At 35.4% G+C, this 25042-nt stretch overlaps 1 protein-coding gene across 3 annotated transcripts in view; it reads left to right on the forward strand.

The window, feature by feature from the left end:
- Positions 1-9591: 9591 nt before the first annotated feature.
- ZPLD1 (zona pellucida like domain containing 1) overlaps positions 9592-25042 on the forward strand; it is a 46293-nt gene continuing 30842 nt past the window's right edge. For all 3 annotated transcript variants that reach the window (XR_002520248.2, XM_021933999.2, XM_021934000.2), the window contains exon 1: positions 9592-12272. Coding sequence is in view for 2 of the 3 variants with exons in the window: in XM_021933999.2 (XP_021789691.2) it covers positions 12032-12272 (241 nt within the window). In the remaining variant the exon portion in view is untranslated. The remainder of the gene's footprint in view (positions 12273-25042) is intronic.

A 25042-nucleotide genomic window follows, 5' to 3' on the forward strand; every position in this document is an offset into this window, starting at 1 on the left:
GCTTGCCTACTGTGGCTCACAGCTATTTCTAGAGCTTGCCTGGTGTTTCAGATCCCAAAGAACATTTTGGTTATTGAGATAGGAGGTGAAAGTTATGTTTAGCGTTATGTCTCATATCCCCAACTTTGACTATGATAGGGATATAATTTTCTTAGAATTATGTTCATCTCATCCAAGACACAAAAGCGTGTTAGCTATCTTCTTAAGTAATAATTTTCCTTCCCTTCAATGCTTTCATTCTCCAATATCTTGACACCATTTACTTTGATCCTTTAAATAAGTTAGTCTTATTTCTACTTCTATGCCTTAAGTCTACTAGATGAAATATCCTTTGCAAATTCTATAACTTAGTTATATTATATTATATTTCAAATATACAAACATTGAAATAGTATAATTAGTATAATCGTTAACATTTTGACATATTTCCTACACACACGCACACACATACATGCACACACACACACGAACATTTTTTAAAGAGCCATTTCAAAACAATAATACTGCCACTACTTAAAAGTTAGAATTGGGCTGGGTGAGATGACTCACTCCTGTAATCCCAGCACTTTGGGAGGCTGAGCAGGTGGCTCGCCTGAGGTCAGTAGTTCGAGACCAGCCTGGCCAACATGGTGAAAACCCGTCTTTACTAAAAATACAAAAATTAACCAGGTATGGTGGTGCATGCCTGTACTCTCAGCTACTCAAGAGGCTGAGGCAGGAGAATCGCTTGAACCTAAGAGGCAGAGGTTGCAGTGAGCCGAGATTGTGCCATGGCACTCCAGCCTGGGTGACAAGAGTGAAACTCTGTCAAAAAAAAAAAAAGAAAAAAAAATCAGAATTCATACTTAATTCTTTCCTTTTAATTATTAATTTCCAATGTAAAGATTTGTGTAATGGTTATCTTCATTTGTCTATGAGTGATTTTATGAAATCCATAAAATAGAAGCAATTAGTATAGTGCTAACTGAAGTGTTTAAAACTAAGGGCTTAAATTTTAGGTTCTCCCAGATTTCAATATTGATTGTTCAGTAATACTTTTGGGTATATATGCTACTTGATCCAACTGGCTAAAACTTTTGTGGATGTGATTTCATCATGTCCGAAAGTATCATATTTTGTGGATGTAGTTTTATTGTTCACAAGCAGCTATAAATTTTAGAAATTATTATTTCAGGAGATGTTTTTAGTTGTCTTCTTTTATATTACTTATAGCAATAATGCAACTATTTAAGAAAAACATTTAGCCACTTGACATCAATTTCCAGATCTAAAGAGCAAAGGCAGTTCTGTTTGCTTCAGCACCTTCCTGAGTGAGGTCATGAAGTTTAACATTACATCCCCTCAAACAGGTCAACAACTAATTAAAAAAAAAATCATGAACGTTAATGAGAACAGGGTTGAAAATGTGTTTTGGGCAGAATAAAGTACCATTATAAATTATAGCAGCCTATTTTATTTTGTGATTGTTGCTTCCTAAAGGCCATTGAGAAACAAAAATGTAGACTCAAAAAGAAATAAAAGTATACCACCAATAGCGACTTATTTTTTTCACGTAATTTTAATTTTGCCATTTCTGTCTGGAAGGAAGGATAAAATCATCCAAAAGCAGAAGGGCTAATGTTTCTCTTTAGCAATATGGAGATTAGGCTGTAAGATCTCTTGCTGATTTTATCTCTTAAACAATGACCAGAGGGAGATATGAGTGTTTTGGGGATTCATCACTTGCCACCTCTTCAATTGTCATGGATAAAGCAAGAAGACAATGGAAGATCTCTAAATCATTTTGGAATAGTAAAGCCTACATTCTGATAAAGGAGGTGATATTTGAAGGTGGTCTTAGGGAACGTATTACTATTTTATCCCCCAGTTGCTAAAACATCATAGTTTCACAGGCACTTTATCTCTAGGGCAATACTTCATTTCACATATGAAGTATTTGGCAGTAAGACCCAGCATGTGACATCCCCAAGAGCACACACACAATTAGGGACAGAATGAGAACCAGAGCCCAAGCCTACAGTTATATTTATTCAAGGGAGTGCCCTGGTGTATGGCAGAAATGACATGTTACATGAAATACACAGACAACATGAAAACACAAATATCTCAGTGAGCCTCTAAAAGTTGTTAGCAGGCTCAGCCCTCTACTTATGGTGGCAAAGCATTTTTTTTTCTTAAAAACTTTCACTACCATTAGATCATAAAGATAGTTTCCTATATTAACTTCTGCAAGTTTTACTGTTTTTAATGCAATTATTATAAAGCTGAAGTGCTTCCCTTTGATTAAAAAGTTTTTGAGGAAGAAACAGATATTCTATGCAATTAGTGAAGTTACATCAAACTGGTATTTTTATTAACAAACTCAACTATATATTCTCGGAAAAAAGAGGGAAGTGCTATTAATGAAAATAGTATGTGTAGTCTTCCTGTTGTTTCGGTCAATGAATTTATTTATGACCCTGTATAAATGTGAGAGACAATATCAAACAGATTTGCTTCCATTGGTTTTAGTTCCCATATAACTCTCTTAGTGTGAGCATCTCACCTTGTAGTCTATGATTTTACGGTTTAAAGAAGTGAATCTTACATCTAACATGGCTTCTGAAGCAAAGCAACCACTTATTTTTGTGTTCACTATGATGTTTTTGATCCCCTACATTGAATTATTTAAAAATATATTCTAAAGTTTTAAGAATTAATATTCAAATAAAAAACTAGGCCCAAATCTAGTCATTCCTCAAGATTTTAAGTTCAAATTCTGACTTAAAAACATTGAATAATAATTTTTAAGTGACCTTTGAAAAATGTTTCATCTTATATACAAAGCCAGTTGATTGATGTACTGAAAAGGAAATCAAATATACTACATTTTTAGTAGGGGCAGTTTAATATGTTTACAGGAGTTTAATTATCTGCTATTAAAAAATCTCAAGCATTTAACTAATGCTTAAAAATTAAAAAATAAATTTGTTCAATCTTAGGTTTATTAAATAACTATACATATATATATGTAACCTTGGTTATACATATAACCTTGGTAGCATTTCAGTTTTACATAAGAAGTTTCAATTGTTTACTTGTTACACATTTTAAGTCATAATAAAAAGACTAACTGGTTACTTAAGTAGGTCAAATTCTTTAACACATTTGAACTGCTAAAAAAAAACAACATGCATAGATTCTTTAACATTAAAATATTTATCTAATTGTTGATTCTTTTAAACATGTGCTTACATATGCCTAGGGTTAAATGATGCTCATCCATTTGAAATGCATTTATCTTCTAAACTAACTGAAATTACTTATTAGTCAAAGTTTTGGCTGAGACCATGGCTAGATTCTTATTTGCAGCCATCATGCAACATAATCCTATTTATAGTCTATGTAAGGACTTAATAAATTAGGGAAGCTCATTTCATTGTCGTGATAGCCCACACAACTCATCTAGCTCATGTGTCTAAGTATCTAACATCCCTTAGATGCAAATGACACATTACCCAATTCTCTCTGCAACCATGCAGCTTTTAATATTTGATTAAACTTTGCATTTCTTGATTCTTAACATATTTGAATAACTTGTCATGCCACTTTATTTCTGATTTGACAGAATCTTGCATTTTCTCCCATTCTTCTGGTCTGGTAGGACCATGGAATTACAAATTTAAAATGTTATCTGAGGAAGGGAAATTTCTTTATTACAAGAGACTAATGGAATATAACAGCCAAATGTAATACATAATCATTTTCACTTAGTTGTATTATCTCCTTGGCCTATTTTAGGGTTTCCTGGACTGGGGGGAAAAGCTATGTAATACGAATTGAGAAAGTTTGACTACGACTTGATATTGGATTGTAACTTTCTTGAGACTGATAATGCCATTGTGGTTATGTGAAGAAGGGCCTTATTCTTATGAGATGTGTGTTGGAATATGGATCAAAATGTCTAAAACTTACTTCCAAATGACTCAGTGTCCACCACTACCACAACAGATAGATGGATGGATAAATAGATGGATGCATATGTGTTTGGATAAATACATAGATTAAAAAGATGAGAAATACAATATCTGATTGGAATCTCCATGTCTCAAGGTTGTATTAGACTGTTATAGTCCTAGTTTCTGAGAATGTAACTTGTGAGTCTTTCTTGATTCCTTTTTCATACTCATTCTGCACCTAGAATGCAACAAGTCCTGTTATTTCTTTTTCAAAATAATATTTTCAGTATGTTTACTTTAATGCACCCCTAGTAGTATATTGCTAGCACTCAATTCAAAGGTGTTCAATGATTTTCCATTCCACTTAGGAGAAAAGGTGCAGCCCGGCCCTGCTGCCTACAGGGAGACTTAACTTCTGGCCCTCTCCTCCTAGCTCAGGATGATGGACTTTCTTCCAAAACAGTTTCACAAACTATTGACTGTTTTGATATTTGAGGACCTATGGTCATGCAATGAATGCTACCTAGTTGGCCTTGCTCCAGCCTTCATCTGACTAACTCGACTCAGTCCTTCAATACTTTTCAACTATTGCATTTCTCAGAAAGTCTTTTCTTGACACCTGCCATCTAAATCAGGTTCTACTGTGCTTTACTTTTCTTTCATAGCAATTGCCTAGTATATTTTGTAAACATTTTTAATGTGCTTGATTATTAATTTAATAATTCCCTCTGTCTTTAGTCTATAAGCTCTGTGTGGGTAAAGCCTATGTTTGTTTTGCTTACTACTGACTTCCCAGGACCCTGAGTCCAACACTTAGAAACTGCTCACCAAAAATATGTGAAATAAATAAGTTGATTAATTAACAGAAATCTCAAAGAGAGGAGTACTATTGGAAAAAGAGCTGTTTTATTCTTAGGAAAGGGTTGACAAAGATGTGAAATTATATTGCCATTATTTGTTGTTGGTGCCCATGAACATACTTTTGAACATTGGGGCGTGGGTTTATATTCAGCCAAAAGATATTGACATTGTGTCCCTTGTGATTGATTTCTGTGCTGTACCTTCTCATAAATATTTTGCCTATCATCTCTATTGAGAAAGAAATATATTTACTCTGAAGTAATAATACTAATAATCAAGTTTATTAGAGGGAAATTAGCAATTAAGATAACTAGTAAAATTATTATTTTATTATTAATTTGTTATGATTACACTTCATGAAAGGAGGAAGGAAGTCAATATGCTAGCATATCTTCAATGCTACTTCAGAAGAATAAAATGTGCAAATATCTTGAAAAGGAACCTGGTGAATTATTAAGGGAAAGCTTTTAAAGTGACGTAGTTCAATCTGTCATTTCACTTACTCCCCCAAAAGTAAGGTACTACAATAAATGTTCTAAACACTGTAGATCATTTAAATGCTGTAGATTACTTGAGAAAACCCTCAACAGAAAGACAAATGAGGAAGGCAGGCAAAGGGAAATAAATGAACACTCAGTTTGTGTCAGAGAAAATTGGAGTAGGTTTTTCTCTTAGGAGCAGCCTTTAGCTTTCATATTTACTTGTGGTATACGTCAGAATCTTAAGAGCCATAAAATTTCTGAATGTCTTCTTGATGGCTAAGCATATTTCCTGCTCTGTTTGAGGCATTATTCCGAAAGTACATGGTGTGTTTTTTTCTTTGTTTAGCAAGACAAGGACATTCTACATTAATGAATGTATATGTACATAATAATGAATATTTCCAATGAAGGTCATATATTTTCATTTTTAAAAAAATATATATGTTGACTCGATTGTCCAAGTGCAAGATAAAGATAAAGAATGTAGAGCTTCAGTCTAGACGCCCCATCAGAAAACATGTTTCTTTATTAAGGAGTTGTGATTCTTAGCACTTTAAAACTAATGATTTATAGTCGGGCATGATGGCCCATGCCTGTAATTCCAGCACTTTGGGAGGCCAGGGTGTGTGGATCGCCTGAGGTCAGGAGTTCAAGACCATCCTGGCCAACGTGGTGAAATCCCGTCTCTACTCAAAACACAAAAATTAGCTGGGCATGGTGGCAGGTGCCTGTAATCCCAGCTACTCAGGAGGCTGAGGCAGGAGAATCACTTGAACCCAAGAGGCAGAGGCTGCAGTGAGTCGAGATCACACCATTGCACTCCAGCCTGGGTGATAAGAACGGAACTCTGTCTCACAAACAAACAAACAAAACAAACAAATAAACAACACTAATGATTTTGGAGGGTGATTTAATATGTACTTTTCCTGGAGAGTAGACTGTGTAACATCAAGATTCTTAACTGGGCAATACAGTTGCCTACCTGTGTGGCTTTAGTGCCTGTTTACCTAGGATCTATTAGTTGTCCAATGCTGGAGTAGAGTTTCATCCTTTAACTTAAACTTTGATCTCTGTTAAAATACGCACATTTTTTTTCTCCTTTTTCCTGAGAACTTTAAATGTTTCCAGTAATTTAAACCTTAATGACCTGTTGTGATCTTTTCTGCAGAGCAGGTTTGAGTGAGTGATACAGAAGCACCAGGTATAAGGCCATGCCCCTGCAGGAAAGGCAGCCTATGGAGAGTAGCTGCTCAGTAAATGCAGAGGAGAGCCAAGAATGAGAGGACTGGGGCATCACCAATGCCAAAGAACTCGTTTCATAGTTTTGTGAATCTGTGTGATAAAAAGTTAGCTTTAGTTTATTGGGGAAAAGTGCATGAATCTCAGATTGATGTTTAACATTTGAAGAGATGATATTTAGTTTGAATTTTCTATTTTTCTTTCCAACTATAACAACAGATCAGCCTATATCAAGGCAATAAAATTAAGGAAGTTTAAAAGTTTGATAAATTGTTGAGCTCATTTGTCTCTGCAAAAGTTATTTCTTGAGAGCAGATAAAGGCACTTTCGAACATGTTCACTTTTTTTTCAGGTCACAGGGGTGCTATTTAATAAATTACTTTTCTCAGGCACTAAGAGCCACCTTTATTCATCTGAAAAGGTTAATGCAGATTTTTAAAGTGTCCAAGTTATTCCCAAAGAGTAATTTGTGCACTAGGAAAGTCTATTTTATTTGAGAAGTACCTAAATAGCAAGAAAAAAAAGCAAGTGAGGTATACGTTATAGACACAGAGATCTGGGTTATTCATAATCAATGTTCCCCACCAGCAAGCTTCATTTATATGGGTTAGTTATATATCTCTGACCACTTTATTTAAAATTTCAACATTTCTTCCCTTCCACCTTAGAACTTCCTACTATTCTTCTTGCTTTATTCTTCTCCGTAGCGCTTTTCACAAATATACTCTATATTTTACTTATAGATTTTGATTCCTTCTGACTTCTCTTAGAAGTTAGAATGTAAGTTCTATGCAGATATGCAGATAAAAAATTTTCTAATTGCTGTACCTTAGCATCTCCCCACCCCTTGGAGAGTACCAGACACATATAAACATTCAGTAATTATTTGAACAGCGTACACAAGAATAAATCAATACTGATCAAATTTACCAAGGAAATTGCCAAATTTCCATTTGATTTAGAATTATATGCATCATTTTCTGGAAGGCAGTGCCACATATAATAGTTGAGGGTGGTTTCTGGAGTCATTGTTCTGGGCGTGAATCCTGATTCTGACACTGGCTGTCTGCTTAGCATTGGGCAAATTACTTCAGATTACTGTGCCTTAGTGTTCTCATTCCCCAGTATAAGGAGAATAAATTGCCCGTCTCATAGTTAGAAAACACATATAAAAGTACTTAAAACACTCTGGTACACAGTCAGCTCTTAAAACTTGTAAGTATTACGTTAAATCAATTTTTGAAAAGAACAATATTCTTTATGCACTCACTGCCTAAATGAAATAGTCATGAAAATTGTGTAGATATTAACAAATATTTTGTCTCAATCATCTGAATTATTTAATTCAAAGCATATCTTAAGCATACATTATTAATATAATTTACTTTCTGAAAATCAGTAGGACATTAATTTTATTTATTTGAAAAACTCCAATCAAGTCAAACAGAGTAATGTAATAATTCCAAATGTCAAGCTTGTTTTTGAATTCTGCATTGCCATTTACTATGTCTGTGATCCTGTGCGAGTCAATTAAAATCTTTAAGCTTTGGTTTTCACATTTTTAACATAAGTAAAAATTAAATCTATGTAATTAGTTGAATATTAAACATAGAACAGTGCCTGGTACATACAGTAACAGATCTCAATAAAAAGATTAAACAAAGATTATTTTATATTAAAATCTAAAGAACAATGTTTGTGACAGAACTATATCAATTACTATAAAATTGAGGAGGAATTGAAAGTGCATTATATTTTTCTGACTCCAAATTTAATTCTAAGCAAAGAAATTAGAGATTTACATGTTGGAAGAAGTTATTTTAAAAAGAAAATTTAGTATGAGAAATATTGACATATTTGACAGCAAATCACTTAGCATATGATTTCCTCTTCTATTAGTAACAGTTTATGAGATACGGGTGTCTCTTTTTTGTATAAACACTTCTGAATTTCTTAAAATTTAACCTTTTACTTATAATCCTCCTTCTCCTCCCCATTCCCATCAATTTAAACTTATGAAGATTCTAAGTAAGAAACACATACAAAACTCTTTTGCACACACATCTTCAAGGCCATTATCATCTCAGAATGTGGTATTGATATTTTGTATTATTGGATGTATTAGGCAAGTCATTCTTGTAAACCACTATTAGAATCCAAGCAGAGACACTGGTTGCTGCACTTAGATGTGCTGGAGAAGGTGAAAAATGCTTCTGCTCAGATTCTCTGCCAAGAGTTTGCTGGAGCCACAGTGCGACAGCAAGCACCTCAGATTATTCCAGAGTAAACCACAGGAACCAGGTTCTACATTCTGAAGAGAAACTCCACTAAACCTTTATAACCAGATCAGGACTAAAATACACATGTCTGGAATTGCACCTGTCTAAGAGCCAGGGAGCCTGAGCAGCCAGGATGATATGTTTTTGAGGAATGTAAAGGGTGTTAACATAATCCCCCAATCCCATACAATTCAATTTCAGAAAAGAATTTAGGGACTGTGGTAAAATAGCATCTCCAAGCTTCCTACGGCAAGATGATGCTCAGGTTTTCCATGTGTAGGGGAAATGATGAAGGTAAGGTTGAGGATAGGAAATTTGCAAGATAATAGTTCATCAGTTCGTTTTAATTTATAGTTGAACTATAAAGAACCTCCAGAAGGCTTGAAAATGTCATAAGCTCTACCAAGAGTGTAGAAATTAAAAATAGGGATACGGCCTCTATAAGAGATATGGGTGTCCTTTTAAAATTCCTTGCTTAATGTGCCTTAATATTAAAACACAGATCAAACTGTACTATTCTTTATGCACTTATACTTTGTAAAGTCTATGATCATCATCTTGATTTTTTTTTTTTTTTCCTGAGACTGAGCCTCGCTCTGTAGCCTAGGCTGGAGTGCAGTGGTGCGATCTCGGCTCACTGTAAGCTCCACCTCCCAGGTTCACACCATTCTCCTGCCTCAGCCTCCCAAGTACCTGGGACTACAAGTGCCCGTCACCACGCCCAGCTAATTTTTTGTATTTTTAGTAGAGATGGTGTTTCACCGTATTAGCCAGGATGGTCTCGATATCCTAACCTCGTGATCTGCCCGCCTCGGTCTCCCAAAGTGCTGGGATTACAGGCTTGAGCCACCGTGCCCGGCCTTTATCTTGATTTTTAAATGACAAATCTAGAGAATGGCTGAGAAGGGATTATTGAATCCAATCGATATATTTTCTGTTAAAGAAAGCTGCCTTCTACTTCTACCTCTTATTCATTAAAAAATGGTTAGGGTATTAATCCCCATGAAAATGCAGTAGGTTTTCTTAAAGAGAGTAGGACAGTGTCATGCCTCTTTTGGACAACCTTAGGTGTGATTTAAAGCTTTGAGGCTAAGAGCTTACTACTTGTTCTCAGTGAGCTGTTTCAATTAACACGAGTTTTTCATTTATTTTTGGTCAACACAAATGTGTCTAGTTTAGTCAATAATAATGTTTTTGCTGTTTTCACAATGAGAAATAAGGACTTCTGTCTCTTTAAAAATAATTTTATTCCTCATAATGCCCCATTATAAAATATATCTATAAAGCAAACTGTATTAATTACATAAAAATTATTTAGTCATTATAAGATGAACAGATCTATTAAAAGATACAAAATGTAAAAAGTTAAAGAAAACGGCTGATGATTAAATGGCAATAAAGAAAATCTTAAATTTAATAACATGAAATTTAGGTAACTTGTTCAACAAACTTTACTATCAGAAAGACTTAGGGTTGAATTCTAGTTCCTCCACTTATTTTCGTGTCACTTAAACTTCCTGAGACTCATTCTTTTCTCTGTACATGAAGCAATAATTGTAATCTCACCCATCATTATAAAAAATATAAATGAGCAGCTACAGAAAAGTTATCTGGCACCAAGTGCCTTCTTTGTGCAAAGTGTACATTCAAGAAATGTTATTTTCTCCTGTGAAAAAATATATTAGCTAGAAAGCATTTCAGAACCACAAAATAACTCACCAACTTAAATTCCTGATTCTGTAATTTCTTAGGATACAACTCTATGTTGGGGACAACAGTGTGGGTCTAGAGTTTCCAATGTCTTCCAGGAGTTCTTGAGACCCACCATGAGAAGGAAGTGGTGGGGCATGGAATAAATGTGGGTGCAGTGGAGTGTATTGCTTATTCAGGCTTCTTTCTTTTCTAGTGTCTTCCAAAGACTCCAAAAGAGCAAGACTGTCTTATTCTATTTGAAGTATGTTGAGGAGCTAGATAATGATGGCGCAGGTATGGCCAAGAGTGCCTAGGGTCTGGGTCAGCCACTGGTGTGAGTCTTTTGCTTATGGACTGTCACAGGCAATCAGAACTAACTAGGCATATGGCTGTTCTCTCCAAAGTCTTTAGATCTGTGCCTAAGTACTATGTGATAGTGCCGAAGGAAGGAAGTGCCTGCTGAATTAGTATTTTTTTCAGTCTATTTTTGAGAGTAAGCATACCTTTCTTTCCCACATCCTCACCAAAGTGACCTTATTCACTGTTAACTAGTTATTGTGAAATGATGATTCAAAAGCAAGATGTGTTTCCTTCCTTTTCCTAAAGACTTGATTAATTATCTAAAGGCAGGTCTTTAAGGACAGCTAAAACACCATTTTCCCTCCAAAACCCTAGCTTTTAAAATGCACTAAATTATTTGAGTAAACCATTTGCAATTTTATTTTCTTTTTGCTTTTTATGCATTGACCAAAACCACGAACCCAAAAGATTTTTTTCAGGATACAAACTATGCTCTGAGAATAAGTTAGGTATTTCTGAAAGATGTTTTAACTCTATCAGGCCAATAAATGGGCATACAAGAAAAAGAATTATAACGCAAGACTGACCGGTGTTTAAGTATTAAAGTCCATTTCTATTTAACTGTTCAACCCACACTGATATATTTTAAAACATCTTCCATTACTTTATCCTAAGAATTCAACGTTTTCTTATGTCTGTATCAGTCCTTACTACCCACCAAGGAGCAGTCATGGGAGGAACTGCAATATCGTTCACACACACAATATTTCCCTGTTCTTCCTTTTGCTCTATCACTATGTTTCCTAAGAAAATGACACACAAACCATTGATTTTGAAAAGTGGCAGTAGTCTGGAATTTTTCTGTTGGGGGAAATTTTTTTCTGTTGAGGGCAAATTGTTATTTGGTCATTAAGATTATCGAGATTCCTCTTAGAATTAAGTATTCAACATTTAAATTCCTCTGACTATATATTTGTTGGCATTATAAAATGTAGACTCATCTCCAAATTGGTTAGTCTGCCTAGTTATGCTATTCCAATCTGCTAGATACTTGGTTTGAGTTCTTCCTATGTATAATAAAGAATTTTCCTTTTGTAAACTTTATGATCTATATGTTAGCTCTTCTACTATGAAAATCTAGCTTTGTCACTCCTAGCCAACAGAAGGCAACAATGAAAACAATATTGAAATGTTATAACCCAAATATCTGCCTTTACTACTGATAATCCTCAGTTATTTCATGAGCTTTGTCTGCATGGATGTAGACTGCTTATCCAACAGTGAGCTGAGATCAGCCTCAGTTTTTCCAGTAAGTAGGAGTGAAGGAGTAAGTAGGAGTGTCCACATGATAGATATCTCTTTTCCAGGTTTTGCAATGGAACAAATACGGTTGCTGCTGCTTCTAACAATTAGAGTGCTTCCAGGGTCTGCTCAGTTCAATGGCTACAACTGTGATGCCAACCTCCACAGTAGATTTCCTGGTAAGTGTAAGCCTAATCTATTCTCTAATTGCTTCTGAAAGAGTGATTATATTTGAAGAGCAAGTCATTTAAATATATATAGAGAATGGGGCCTATCTCTTTACATTAAGTGGATATTAACAAATGGCAAATGACAAGACATATTTCTAGAGCTGTAATTTACATCCATATTAACATACAAAGTGTTCATCATAGTTGATATTATTATAATGGCTGCTCACAGATATGAAAAATATTGCCTATTATGTAAAAAATTGGGAGAGACTAATTTCATTCAAAATTTGCAAAATTTGTATCTTTTTTCTCATAAATTAATTCAGACTTTAAAAAACTGCTCTTAAATGCTAATATATTTATTTAGGAATAATCTTAAGAAAAAGATTGTGAAATATTGTACAATACAAAAAAATGCTATTTCAATGAAATGATGATTACCACCAAAGTACACAGTGAGCTTCAGAATGAATTTCACAGAAGCCCATCAATGTCATGACGAATACGAGATTTGGCAACATTGATGGGCATGTCCCACAGGTTTCTAAAACCTGCACCCAATGAGAGGTTACTCAACGTTTTACCTAAGTATTCATCATTTTATATTAGCTAAAGTAATGGAACCACAGTTCAACATTTACAAAATAAAGATTAGATAATTAGACATACTTTTCCAAGTCTGCCATGCAAATGGAATCTCTTTGGCCATGGTTTACATTCTCAAAACCTGCCAGTCCTCCTGTGTTTGGAGCATGCTGTGGAACAGCAAACCTGCATAGAGCAATCAGTAGGTAGTTACATAGATAAAGCGCGATTTCTACAACAGAGCACACATCAGAAATTGTCTGAATGTCTTCATGAACTTGGACGTAGGATGTAAGTGCTTGGTTTGTTACTAAAATGTGAAGGTCATGGTGGGAATGACTAAAGGAATTCGGGGAAAATATGCTAAGGCAGAGTTGTTAATGGCTTTCAATATCAAAAATGAGCTTTTTTTACATTTATTATTATGGAAAATTTCAAATATATATAAAAGTAGAGGTTAATAGACAGAGCATTCATATTGATTATCCAGCATTATCAATTATCAAGATTTATAAATTTTGTTTGATCTTTGTCCTTACCGCTCCCATCTCTAGCATATTTAAAATAAATGTATTATTCATGCTTTGGTGTTTATATGTGATGGAAAAGAACTTAAAAATCATTATCCTTTACGTATACATCTAATAAGCTCAACAGTAATTTCTTAATATCATTAAATTCAGCCAAGTTGCCTCTAAAATCTTCACACAGAGTATTTGTTGGTATATCTTTTATTTCATTTTGTTTTATAACTGTTCTCCTCTCTCCTTTGCTTTTACAAAATGCTATTTATCTCTTTGAGCAGTTTGATCATCTGTCTTGTAGAGTTCTGACACTGGATTTGGCCGACTGCAACTGTCAGGTGTCATTGAACAGGGTCCTCTTTCCCTGTCTATCCTGTAAACCAATTAGAGCTAGAAGTTTGAGTAAATTCAAGTACAATTATTTTGGCGTGTGTTATGTAGTGTAATAAAAGTGTTTTCTCTTAATTTTGAATGCAATCAAGAGTCACTGAGTCTTTTTAAACATACCTTTTAAAGGTTTGATGTGGTCACATTTTGTTTTAGGAAGAGACATTAGGAGAAGTGTGCAAGATAGAATCAAGTTAGGATAGACAAGAGGCAGAAAGAAATATCCTGAAGGCAGTGGCAGGGGAAGCACTGCAAGGGGACAGTTATTAAGAGATATTTTTGTGGTAGACTCAGCAGATAAGAAGAATTGAATTGATGTGGGAGGTGAGAGAAATAGAAGATTAGAGGATCTTTTTAACTGGAACAACTGGATGTTAATGTTGTTAACAGACAAGAAAAACACAGGACACTTGCATGTGTTAGAAAGGAAGTTCGAGTTTGAAAATAATGGGCTTGAGGCATTTTTAGAATATATAGTGGCAGTTTCTTTCTATTCAGTAGTAGGAACTATGGAGCTGGGTCTGAGAAGAGAGATCACAACTGAAGATGGCTGTATGAGAGTTGATTCCCTGTGCAGTGGATAAGCCATGAGTAGAGAGTAGGAAAATATAAAGTATGAAAATAGACTGCTATTTAGATAACTTTTGTGGTTGAAAAAAAAAAAAAGAAAGAAAGAAACGAGCAACCTGAACGAGGAATTGAAACAAAAGAAAGGAGCAACCTAAGGCAGGAGTTGAAATCAATTCCTGGGACCACAGAGGCCTGAGCATACATGATTAAAGGGACAGTATTCAAAAAATGGAAATACTAATACAGAATAATTGCTGAAATGAGAAAAGAAAATACCGAAGCGATCAACGGTACAATGAAGGAATTAATCTTGGAAAAGTAGTAGTTGTTTGTTTGATTTAAAAGAGAAGGAGAGATAAAGACAGAGTTGGAGAAGGTGAGAGATGCTAATTGTGTTCACTCCCTCACTGTAGTGGGAGGCTGTGACTCCCTGTCATCAGAGTCGCTGGAGGCCTGGGCAGGGTGGTCAAGCCTTGACCCTGTTATGGATGGATAAGAAGGCCATGTAATAGAAAGACTGCTCAGCAGAGATCTGACTGGTGTGGTAATTATATACTTGTAAAGGTTAATAAGACATGTTAAAGAGCCATGAAATGACTAAGACAGGAAAAAGAAGTATTTATCATATGGTGAAGTTTTAAAAATCATGTTAAAAAGTCTGTGTACAATGGCATCTACTGACCACCTGCATCAAAATCATATGGGTTAGTTGTTTAAAGTGGGGACTCAACCTGTTTCACCTCAAATAAGTGATGTTAGAATCTCTGAATGTGGTCTTGGGAATCTGTAGCTTAAACTCTGCAGATGAATCTAATGTACATTTATGGTGAAGAACAACTGATAGTGTATTCTATCATTTTCTTGAGTCAATTATTCCAATGAAAACACAATTATTTGTTGGGGAAATATAACTAAAAACACAATCTTCTCCCAACCTAGAAATACTCTCTGCCTGGGTAATAGAGACATAAAAACACTTTCATAATTAAATAAGCATTAAACCAGAATATGATGCACATGACAAGTAATCAGTAAGAGATTACAAAAACAGAAAGAAACCTTGCCATTTTATATAGCCAAGCAGAGACAATTCATTACATATGTTTTCAATATGGACAATAACTAGTCCTCAAGTAAGAGGACTTGACAGGACCATTTGTGATGCATATGAATCCTCTCTTTACCTGGTAAGTAGGGTGACCATCTGTGTTAGCTGATTTGTTTCATCCAGAGGAAAAATTAACTTCTCATATCTTTTTGACAGGAGGGAGTTTTGCAATTTGGAGCAAGGCTCACATCAAAATTAGGCTCCCTTCCCCAGCGCAGAAACTGGGACATAAGGCTACCATCTCCCTTGATGTTTACATTTCAAAGAGATGGCTCTCAGATCCTTGAGAAAGCCATTCCTGGGTCATAAAGCTTACAAGAATCCTATCTAGTTTTCAAAAGGATTAATACACACTTCAAAGAGAGGAGAAAGTACTTCTAATTATAAGTTTTCTAAAGTAAATGCTCTCAGAAAAAGGGAGGGAGAAGTCTCTTCCTCTATTTTCGATTATATTTGTGTTTTGTGTTTGTATTTTTTCTTACACATATTAGCACTTTAGGTATTATCTGGCTTAGGCAACAAACACCCAAACTTTCCAGACATATATTCATAAGCACATACACCCATACACACACACACACACACACACACACACACACACACACACACACACAGAGTTACAATTTTAAAATTTGTATTTAAAAAACATTAAATTTGCATTTTAATAAAACAAATGTTAATAAAATCCAAATAATGCTGAAGTCCCAGGAGAGACTTTATATTTAGATGGGTATTATTTAACCCATTTTTTTGGAGGTTGTTTGCAAAAAGAAGATCAGAGTGAGCAAATAAAGCCTAAAGATTAATTGCTTACTGCCTTCTTGACTCTCAGTATCTCTTCCACATCACGATCACCCTTGATGTCATCAGGAGCTCCGCAAGCTGCTCAGAGCCTAAGCAATGGGATGGAATGAGAATGAGTCTGGCAAAGGAAAGGGGCTATCTAAATGCAAAGCAATGTTAATAATGATGAGAGTAATCATCTCACCCTATCTGACCTTTGCTGTTTCATGACATTAGAACTATTTTCTTTAATTTCCATGGCATTTATCCTGGGGCCAAGAGACGCACCATGGTCTAATTCATTTAAATTTAAAGGAATGCCATTTAATTTTTAGAGGTAGTTAACTCTTGGTTATCCAAGCTTACAGCCAAAAGCAGACTCATGAACCACCAAAATTACAGTTGTGATGATTCTAGAATAAAACTCAACTACTTTATTTGGTTAACGTAAAACATACAGATGAATGCACTTGGCCTTTGTGACTGGTGTGTATTTTCTGAAGCCAGCCCTTTCTTTGGAAGTACATGAGGATTAGACTAAACTTTCTGGCCTCTAAAGAAATCTTCAATGATAAAGGCACATCCAAGTAGAAAAATGGGCTTATAGCACAGGAAACTTTATGGCTTGACACTGTCTTATGGTGAACTAAGTAGTCATGGGAAACTGAGTATGAGTCAGTGTTTCATAACATGTGATTTGATATTATGTTGTAAATAATACTAATAAGGAAACAAGCAATAAGTTTCATGTTTTGAGTACCAGGTACCTCACAGAATTCTTTCATTTCTTACAACAAACTTTCAAAATCTTTTTAAATCCTCCCTTTACAGTAGGAAAACTGAGGATATAAATTTGTTAAATATTGCAAATCTGCAAATTAATAGAGATATAAAACTAGGATTCTTTCCATCAAACAATGATGTCTGAAAATGAAATCTGAATAGTAAGTTTTAAAAATGATGTATGTATGGAGATTCTCAATTGAAATTACCATGTTTAAGGATCTGAAAAGTCATGTGTTAGGGGAATTTGCTTAGTCTTTTCAAGACCTGCTTGACTAAGGAAATCTTTTTATCGGTAATATTTTTAATATTTTAATATTCAATGAACACAAGTGTTCCACAGGAGGTAAAATTCAGAATCAATGATTTAATCAATAGAATTCATGAGTGAGTTCGGTAAAATGAACTGTCTAATTTTGTGTTAGGCTTTGCTTAACCATCGCATTGTTCTGTGCCCAAAGACAAAGTAAGAGGGGCCAGTGGAATAATTATCCCAGGGAATATATTCTGGTCCTCTGGGTAGAAAGGAAAGGCCAATTGTCCTTTATTCCTACTTACTGATAGTGCTTTGGTCTCCAAGTTGTCAAGAGGATGCCTGCTTTCCACTTTGCACCTGTGACTGCAATTACTACAACAGATGAGGCAGAAGAACAGATCCAGGAGGCTATTGCTGATCGCATTCTGGTTAATTTACAAAGATAAAGTACAGTGGAGAAGACAGCAATCTGCAAGTTCAATGAGTGATTCAAGGTCCATATTCTCCCATGTTTTAATAACAGCATTCTTTATTGCACGAATTTTCACATTTTCTGTTTTTATAAATAAAACCCATTTGCTTTTTTTTTTTCTGCCTGAAAAAAAAATGACCAAACTTTTCTGGTTCCAAAGAATGTGGAGCAGCAAGTGTGATTATAAGTCTGCAAAGTTTGCCTCAGACTGCATATGAATTTCCTGCAGCACTGGAAACAACAGCTTGCATTTGCTAACGAGAAACAGATGTTGTGATGAAAAACTGAGGTGGCACAAAACCTGTTCAATAGACAGAGGAAACTTGAATTCCTAATCTACTTTAAGTTCTTCATCAGCTGTTGGTATTTCGTGTAGATGAAATATCAATACCCCTTTAGGACTTCTAGCTCTTTTAGCACCAAAACCTCAATCTTATATAAAAACTTGGTAAGAGCAAATCTTAACTTTCAAAAATGAGCTAAAACAACATATGTAGCATCTGTTCTCTAGGCAATTTGTAAGCCCATGTAGTACCAAATATCACCACTGTCATTTTAGAGATAAAAGCAGAACTGATATATAAATTATTATTATTATGGTCTACAAAGATGGTATAAATTAGTATTGGAATATTTATTGGAGCCAAGCATGTAAATTATTTTCAGGTGAGATTTTCTACCATGCCACGAAGCACTCTGCAGCATACAGAAAAGGTTCCTCCCACTGTATTGAACAGATTGCTGTTTATACTATCAGTTTTAAACCAATACTGCTTTTAAGTACATACAAACCAGTGCATCAGTACTAACGTGATGATATTCACAGGAATCTCCGCATCTGAACTGTACAGACCCTCCTGCCTGCTCACTGCGGACTAGCCACTCTACCCCCATCCTCTCCAGTTGCTTCCGATTCCCCAAGACAGCATGTCACACATGCTCAGGAAAGGTCCATTTAGGTTCTTTGGTCTGGACTCCTTGACCACAGTGCTGCAGGCACCACCACTGCCAGAGATGCTTTTTATGGAAACACTGCCCCACTTGGCATAACTGCCTTTTGATGTGGGCTGCTCTGCTTCCTCCGGGTATTAAACTGCTATGGTTTACAGAATGAGACAGAGATGGGGGTAAGAGAAGAGGCTGATCCTGTTCCCAGTTTTGTTTCACACATTGCCACTGTGGCACTAAAGAAGGCTTACTTAGACTCAGCCTCACAGAGCATTTTATGAGCCTTCTTTCATTGAGATTCAAAACCAGTCAGTTCTTCAGATGAGAAAGGGAGTCAGACGCAGTTCTAGCCCCTTCATGATTCTTGTCACTCTCCCTCCCGTCCCTTTTACAACCAAACTTTTCTCTCTTGTAAGCATGTAAATCAGACAAATGGATATTTGGAAGGAGCCTTAAACTTGCCAGGTGAAATCCACCTATGAGTGATCTTCTGTCCAGTCAAAATACAAAGCTGTGACTTAGCACCTGAATTGACTGAAAAGTTGTAACATCAAGATCGCCTGGAAGCTTGTAAGAAATGCAGAAACTCAGCCCCAACTCAGATCTACTGAATCAGAATCTGTATTTTTATAAGATTCTTTGGTGGTTCATCTGCACAGTAAAGTATAAGAAGTGCTGGTTAGGACATGGTACCCGTGATGGTCTGCTATCTTTATGTTGTTACAAAACCACACAGTATTTACACTAGCCCCAGCTGGCCATCATGCACTTGCTTGCTATTAATAGTAATAGGTATCAACAAACCTATCACTGTTAAAAATTCAGTTTTTAATGAGGCAAGATAACTAGTCACCAAGGCTAATACACTTAAAGAGATAAAATACAAATAACTTGCAATAATCTATTAATTTTATATTATTTAATGAGTTGCCTTTTCTCAATTTGAAGTTAGACATTAAGGATTTTGATGTTCATTGAACACTCAGAAAACAGAGGCATCATCTCAGGCAGTTGGCAGAATACAGATAGATGAACAGTCAAGATGAACCCATATCAACTGTACACATACTTTGTTTGTAAATATTGGAACTTGATAATAAAGACTTAGATACCATTGAAATAAATGTATTTTAATCAATATTTGCTATTTGTGACACACTCTAGGAAAACCCAGAACTCTCTACTATTAGTTTATAATTTAATAGGAAAGTAAATATCCACTTTCAGATAGAATGTAAGTGAGACAGTAGACCCACAGTTAAAGTGAGATAGGATAGACCATGAGAGGATGGTTACACTCCATTGGGAAAATTACAGAAAGGCTCATCAAAGGTCAGCTTTGAAATTATTTTTCTGTTTTAAGTTTATTTCTCTTCTTATCTGAATACTCTCATTGGTAATTTCAGCTATCACTATTGTTGATTATTGATATACTGAGTATTTGGTGATTCTCAAATTTGTATTTCTTGTTTTCTGTCCCCAAATATTAGACTCATATTTTGAACTACCTACTGTACATTTCTGCTTGAATGTCACCTAAGTAACTCAGCCTCTCAAAAACTGAGCTTATCATCTTTCTCCCTGAATTTTTTTATCTTAGGGCATAATCCACCCACTCACCAAAGCTAGAAACCTACACATCAGTGACATCTCTTTTTCTTCATTCAATCTTCCCATCACTTCCTTATAGAATCTAACCAGATGGAACTATTTTATTTCATTCTAACAATCCCTTTCAAACACCACTTTGCTACCAAGACAAGGTTGTTTATAATGTTGTTTACAAATCTCTAGTGTATCAATATCAGGCTGTATTGTAATTGTTTACTTTTCTTCTGTCTTCTTTATTCAGTAAGCTCCTTGAAGAAACGGGGTCGTTTGTTAATGTTGTTTTCTCAAAGTCTAGCACAGAGAGTGGCACATGATATGTACACAATAAATCCTTTCCTGAAACACATTGCTGATAAGAAGTGGCATGTAGTTTAGATCTTGAAAATAAATAAAACCAATTGCCTCTAGACTAGTGGAAAATTGATGGCACTGATTTTTCATGTTTGATTCTTGTGCATCCCATCTTTTTTTTTTTTTTTTCCCTTTGAGGCAGAGTCTAGCTCTGTCACCAGGCTGGAGTGCAGTGGCACGATCTTGGCTCACTGTAACCTCCACCTCCTGGGTTCAAGCCATTCTTGTGCCTCAGCCTCCCAAGTAGCTGAGATTACAGGCATGCACGACCACACCTGGCTAATTTTTGTATTTTTAGTAGAGATGGGGTTTCACCATGTTGGCCAGGATGGTCTCAATCTCTTGACTTCATGATCCACCCATCTCGGCCTCTCTAAGTGCTGGGATTACAGGCATGAGCCACCACGCCCGGCCTCCACATCTTTTTTCTTTTACAGTATACACTGACCTCCAGAATTTCTTTTCATGCGGATGTTTACTGTTTCAGACCAATGATGAAGGAACATCTTGAGTCACTGCACTACAGTGCTGACTACCAGCCTACAGCCAAATTTTGGAGTGTTGCCATCTTTGTATTGCAGAATATATATGTGCAAATTATTTGAATAATTGTATCAATCTGTACTCATTATTCTGTAAAATAACTGGAAAATATTAAGCATTCTGATGCTAGTGAAGGGAAATGAAGGCTCCAACAGTATTGAGATGATCTGAAAATGATGCAGTCTATCAAAAGCCTCACCGTTAGACTCAATTGAATGCTGTTAGATTTAAGCAAATTGAGTATAGAATTTTTAAAGCAAGACCAAAGTTAGATGTATTATTAGATATGTAAATAATACAATGCAAATATATTTTCAGTAATTGTGTGTAAAAGAAAAGGTGTAATTAAATGTTCTAGGAATAGAACTTTATTGGGGGTAAAAAAGTTGAATGAATTCTTCTTCATGTACATAGAACTAGATCTGTACCTTCTTGACTTCCATTTATATGGTAACCATATTCTATGAACCTCAAATCAGGACACATTTTATACATGGAGAGAAACATGGCTGACAATGTGACAGGATGTTTAAAATTTGCAAAATTTTAGAAAATCTGAGATAGATAAAACCATTGCCCGATAGATGGACGACAGAGTACAGAACACTATTTTTACCCTGTTCAATTGAGTATTCAATTATTGCTAATTTCTATGAAAAGCTTAGCTTGATTAATATCAGGGGAAAAAACATTGCATTTTGGCAATGTAACTGCACATAAACTCTGTCTGCAGGCCTGCCATTTGACATACTTAGTATCTTTAAACATAAAACATTAAAAATCAAATCCCTAAAGATATCTACTCATCAGGTTGTTTAGTAGTCTTGAACATCATAATTCAGGCCAGGGATTGGACAGTAAAAGGCTTAAAAAATGTAGCTGTTGAGAGCAAGAGAGCAACTGTTATTCAGTAACTCTGAAAACCTCTCTCTCCTTTTGGCAGAAATTGCCCTTTGGCAACTTGAGGTATCCTTCTTTTTTCCTCCTCAAAGCCTCACAAATGGTAGCGTTGCGCTGAATGGATGTCTCTAGTACCTACAACCAGGAAAAGAATGTGTTTCTCTGAACAATAGTGAAAAGTCCTTAGAAAGCTGGGTTAGGAAAGACTTGGACAGATCTCTTTTCTTACACTGCAAAAAGCCTTTAGTGTGTCATCATATCTTAAAGTGGGATAAGCTTGTAGCAAATTCAGTCTCATTGCAGGAGTTACAAATTGGTTATAAAGCAGAAAACAGAAAAAAGCACTACATCTGGTCACAGTAATCATTTGCCATTTGTTCAGATACTCTAAACATTAATTAATACCCTTAAACAGAGCTGAGGAAACTGGTCTTTAGTTGGTTTATGTTAAGAAGAATGATACTTCTCTTTTTGTGACATATTCATGAATAGGTATTCACTTTGGTATATTTATGGTATATCAAGGAGTGCAATGATACTTGTTCCATTTCACCAAGCAGAAAGTGAATTTGTAGTGAACTCTCTCACAGCTGAGGATTTGATTTGACATTCAGGTAGATGGTATCTTAGGCCATTTTATATGTAAAGGTTCCCTGTGATCTCACCTGTGCCTAACACATGACCTCATTGCCTGCTATTTCCTCCTTTGCATTTTAATTACAAATGGATGGGAACTACCTGGTTCCCAGGCAGCCGAACATATTTCCTTATTCACATTGGTCCCCCCTGTGTTATAAAATTTTCACTCCTCTATCTAGCTAACTCCTACTGATACTTCAAGACTGAGCTAATGCCTCTTCTCCAGGAGGCCATTCCTAACCAGCTGGTCTGGGCAAAGCTGGCATTCTATGCTACTCCATAGCTCTCCATGTGATCTTTCTGTCCATCTTTCTGTCACGCGAATGTGTCTGTCTCCTCTAAGGGACTGTAATATACAGGAGTTCCCTTTATCTGCAGTTTCATTTTCCATAGTTTCAGTTAACTACAGTCAACTGTGTTCAGAAAATATTAAGTGGAAAATTCCATAAATAAACAATTCATACATTTTAAATTGTGTGCCCTTATGAGTAGTGTAAACAAATCTCACGCTATTCAGCTCCATCCTGCCCAGGATGTGAGTCATTCCTTTGTCCAGCTTATCCATGGTACATTTGCTACCTATCTACTAGTCACTGAGGAGCCATCTTGGTTATCAGATTCACTGTCTCAGCGTTGCTTTGCTGTGTTCAAGTAATCCTGATTTTACTTAATAATACTTTACTCATAATAATTATTAGTATTAGTGTTAATTTCTTACTGTGCCTAATTTATAAAATCAACTTTATCATAGGTATGCTTGTATAGGAAAGAACATACTATATATAAGGTTCATTAGAATCTGTGGTTTTAGGCACCCACTGGGAGTCCTGGAATGTATCCCTAGAAGATAAGAGAGGACTCGTGTGCTTGGGAATATGACCACTATGTTTTGAATCCTCAGTGCACTCTGTTGCTCCAGTACCTTATATGATTAATTAGCTAATTACTCACTGGAGTACATTGGTTAATATAAAACCTTTTCTGCCTCTGGGACTCACAGTTTATTAAGAAAAATATACAAATACATATACGATTCTAAGTCAACACAACAGCATAAAACAGAGTGGCACACCTTAGACTTGGGATCAGGTCAAGTATTTGGGTAAATAAAATTTGAAACCTGAAGAATGAGTAGGAGTTACTTCGGCAAAGCTTTGGGGTAGGTGGAGCATTCCAAACAGAAGAAAGAGCACTGATGCACATACTCTGTGTGCGTTCCTGTATTGTGCTTTTAAAAATGCCCACAGTACTTTAGTGAGGAATAATTTACATATAATAAGATGTGCCAATCTTCAGGGTACTGCTTGAAATGTTAGCACATGTATATACTTATATAACCTCCACCCAAATCAAGATAGAGAACATTTTTTATCTTTTCTCCAATTTTTCTCATGCTCCTATTATAGGCAGTTCCACCCCAGGAGATAACTACTTTTCTGGTTTCTATCACTCAAGGCGTTGCATTTAAAGATATGAAAAATGTTCAGAGTCAAATTTAGGGAGCAAGGTTGATAGAAGAGAGAGAGAGGGAGGAGCATGCAGAGGTAGGTAGGTAACAGATTATGGAGAGACTTGAGCACCTAGTTCAAGATTTGGGCTTTTGGCCTATGGGAAAAGGTAGCTGTTGAAAATCTGAGCATGAGGATGACATGACTGGATTAATATATTAACAGCTGTAGTAATTGAAGGACATTGAGACTGGAAATAAAGGAACCAGTTAGGAAGCTAGTACAATATTCCAGGGGAGAGATAATGATGGCATGAGCAAAGGAATAGCATGTAGATAGAGAAAAATCAGTAGATTTAAGACATACTTCATAGGTACTCATCAACATTTATTAAAATAAACTGTATTATTTTAGAAAAACTATCATTTAAAAATTATCTTTGCATTTAAATAGTTAATGTTGCTGAAGGCTATGGAGATAGCCCCTTAATTTTAAATGGTGTTTATAATTTGCTAGGTTGGCGAAGTATACTTCATAATTAATTCATTAGTTTTCCACCAACAAAGGAAATACTGTGTAGAATTTCCTATAACACCTAGCCTTTTGGTTTTTGGCCATGAAAAAGATTTTTCATCTTTCTTTATAGGTAATTTTAATGAGTTTACACTTATTAAAAAACATAGACGTTTCCATATTGCTTATTCACATTCCCCAAATATGACTTGTTTTGCTAGGAAAAAACCCCAGTGTGTATATAGAATAAACACTCTAAAGAGATAATGCTATTGAACATTTCTACTGTTAGATTAGGACTGAATTATTTAAGCAAATTAATTCTATGCTAAAAACCTTGAATGAAATTTACATA

Source organism: Papio anubis, chromosome 2, assembly GCF_008728515.1.
Source record: "Papio anubis isolate 15944 chromosome 2, Panubis1.0, whole genome shotgun sequence".
Lineage (NCBI taxonomy): Eukaryota > Metazoa > Chordata > Mammalia > Primates > Cercopithecidae > Papio > Papio anubis.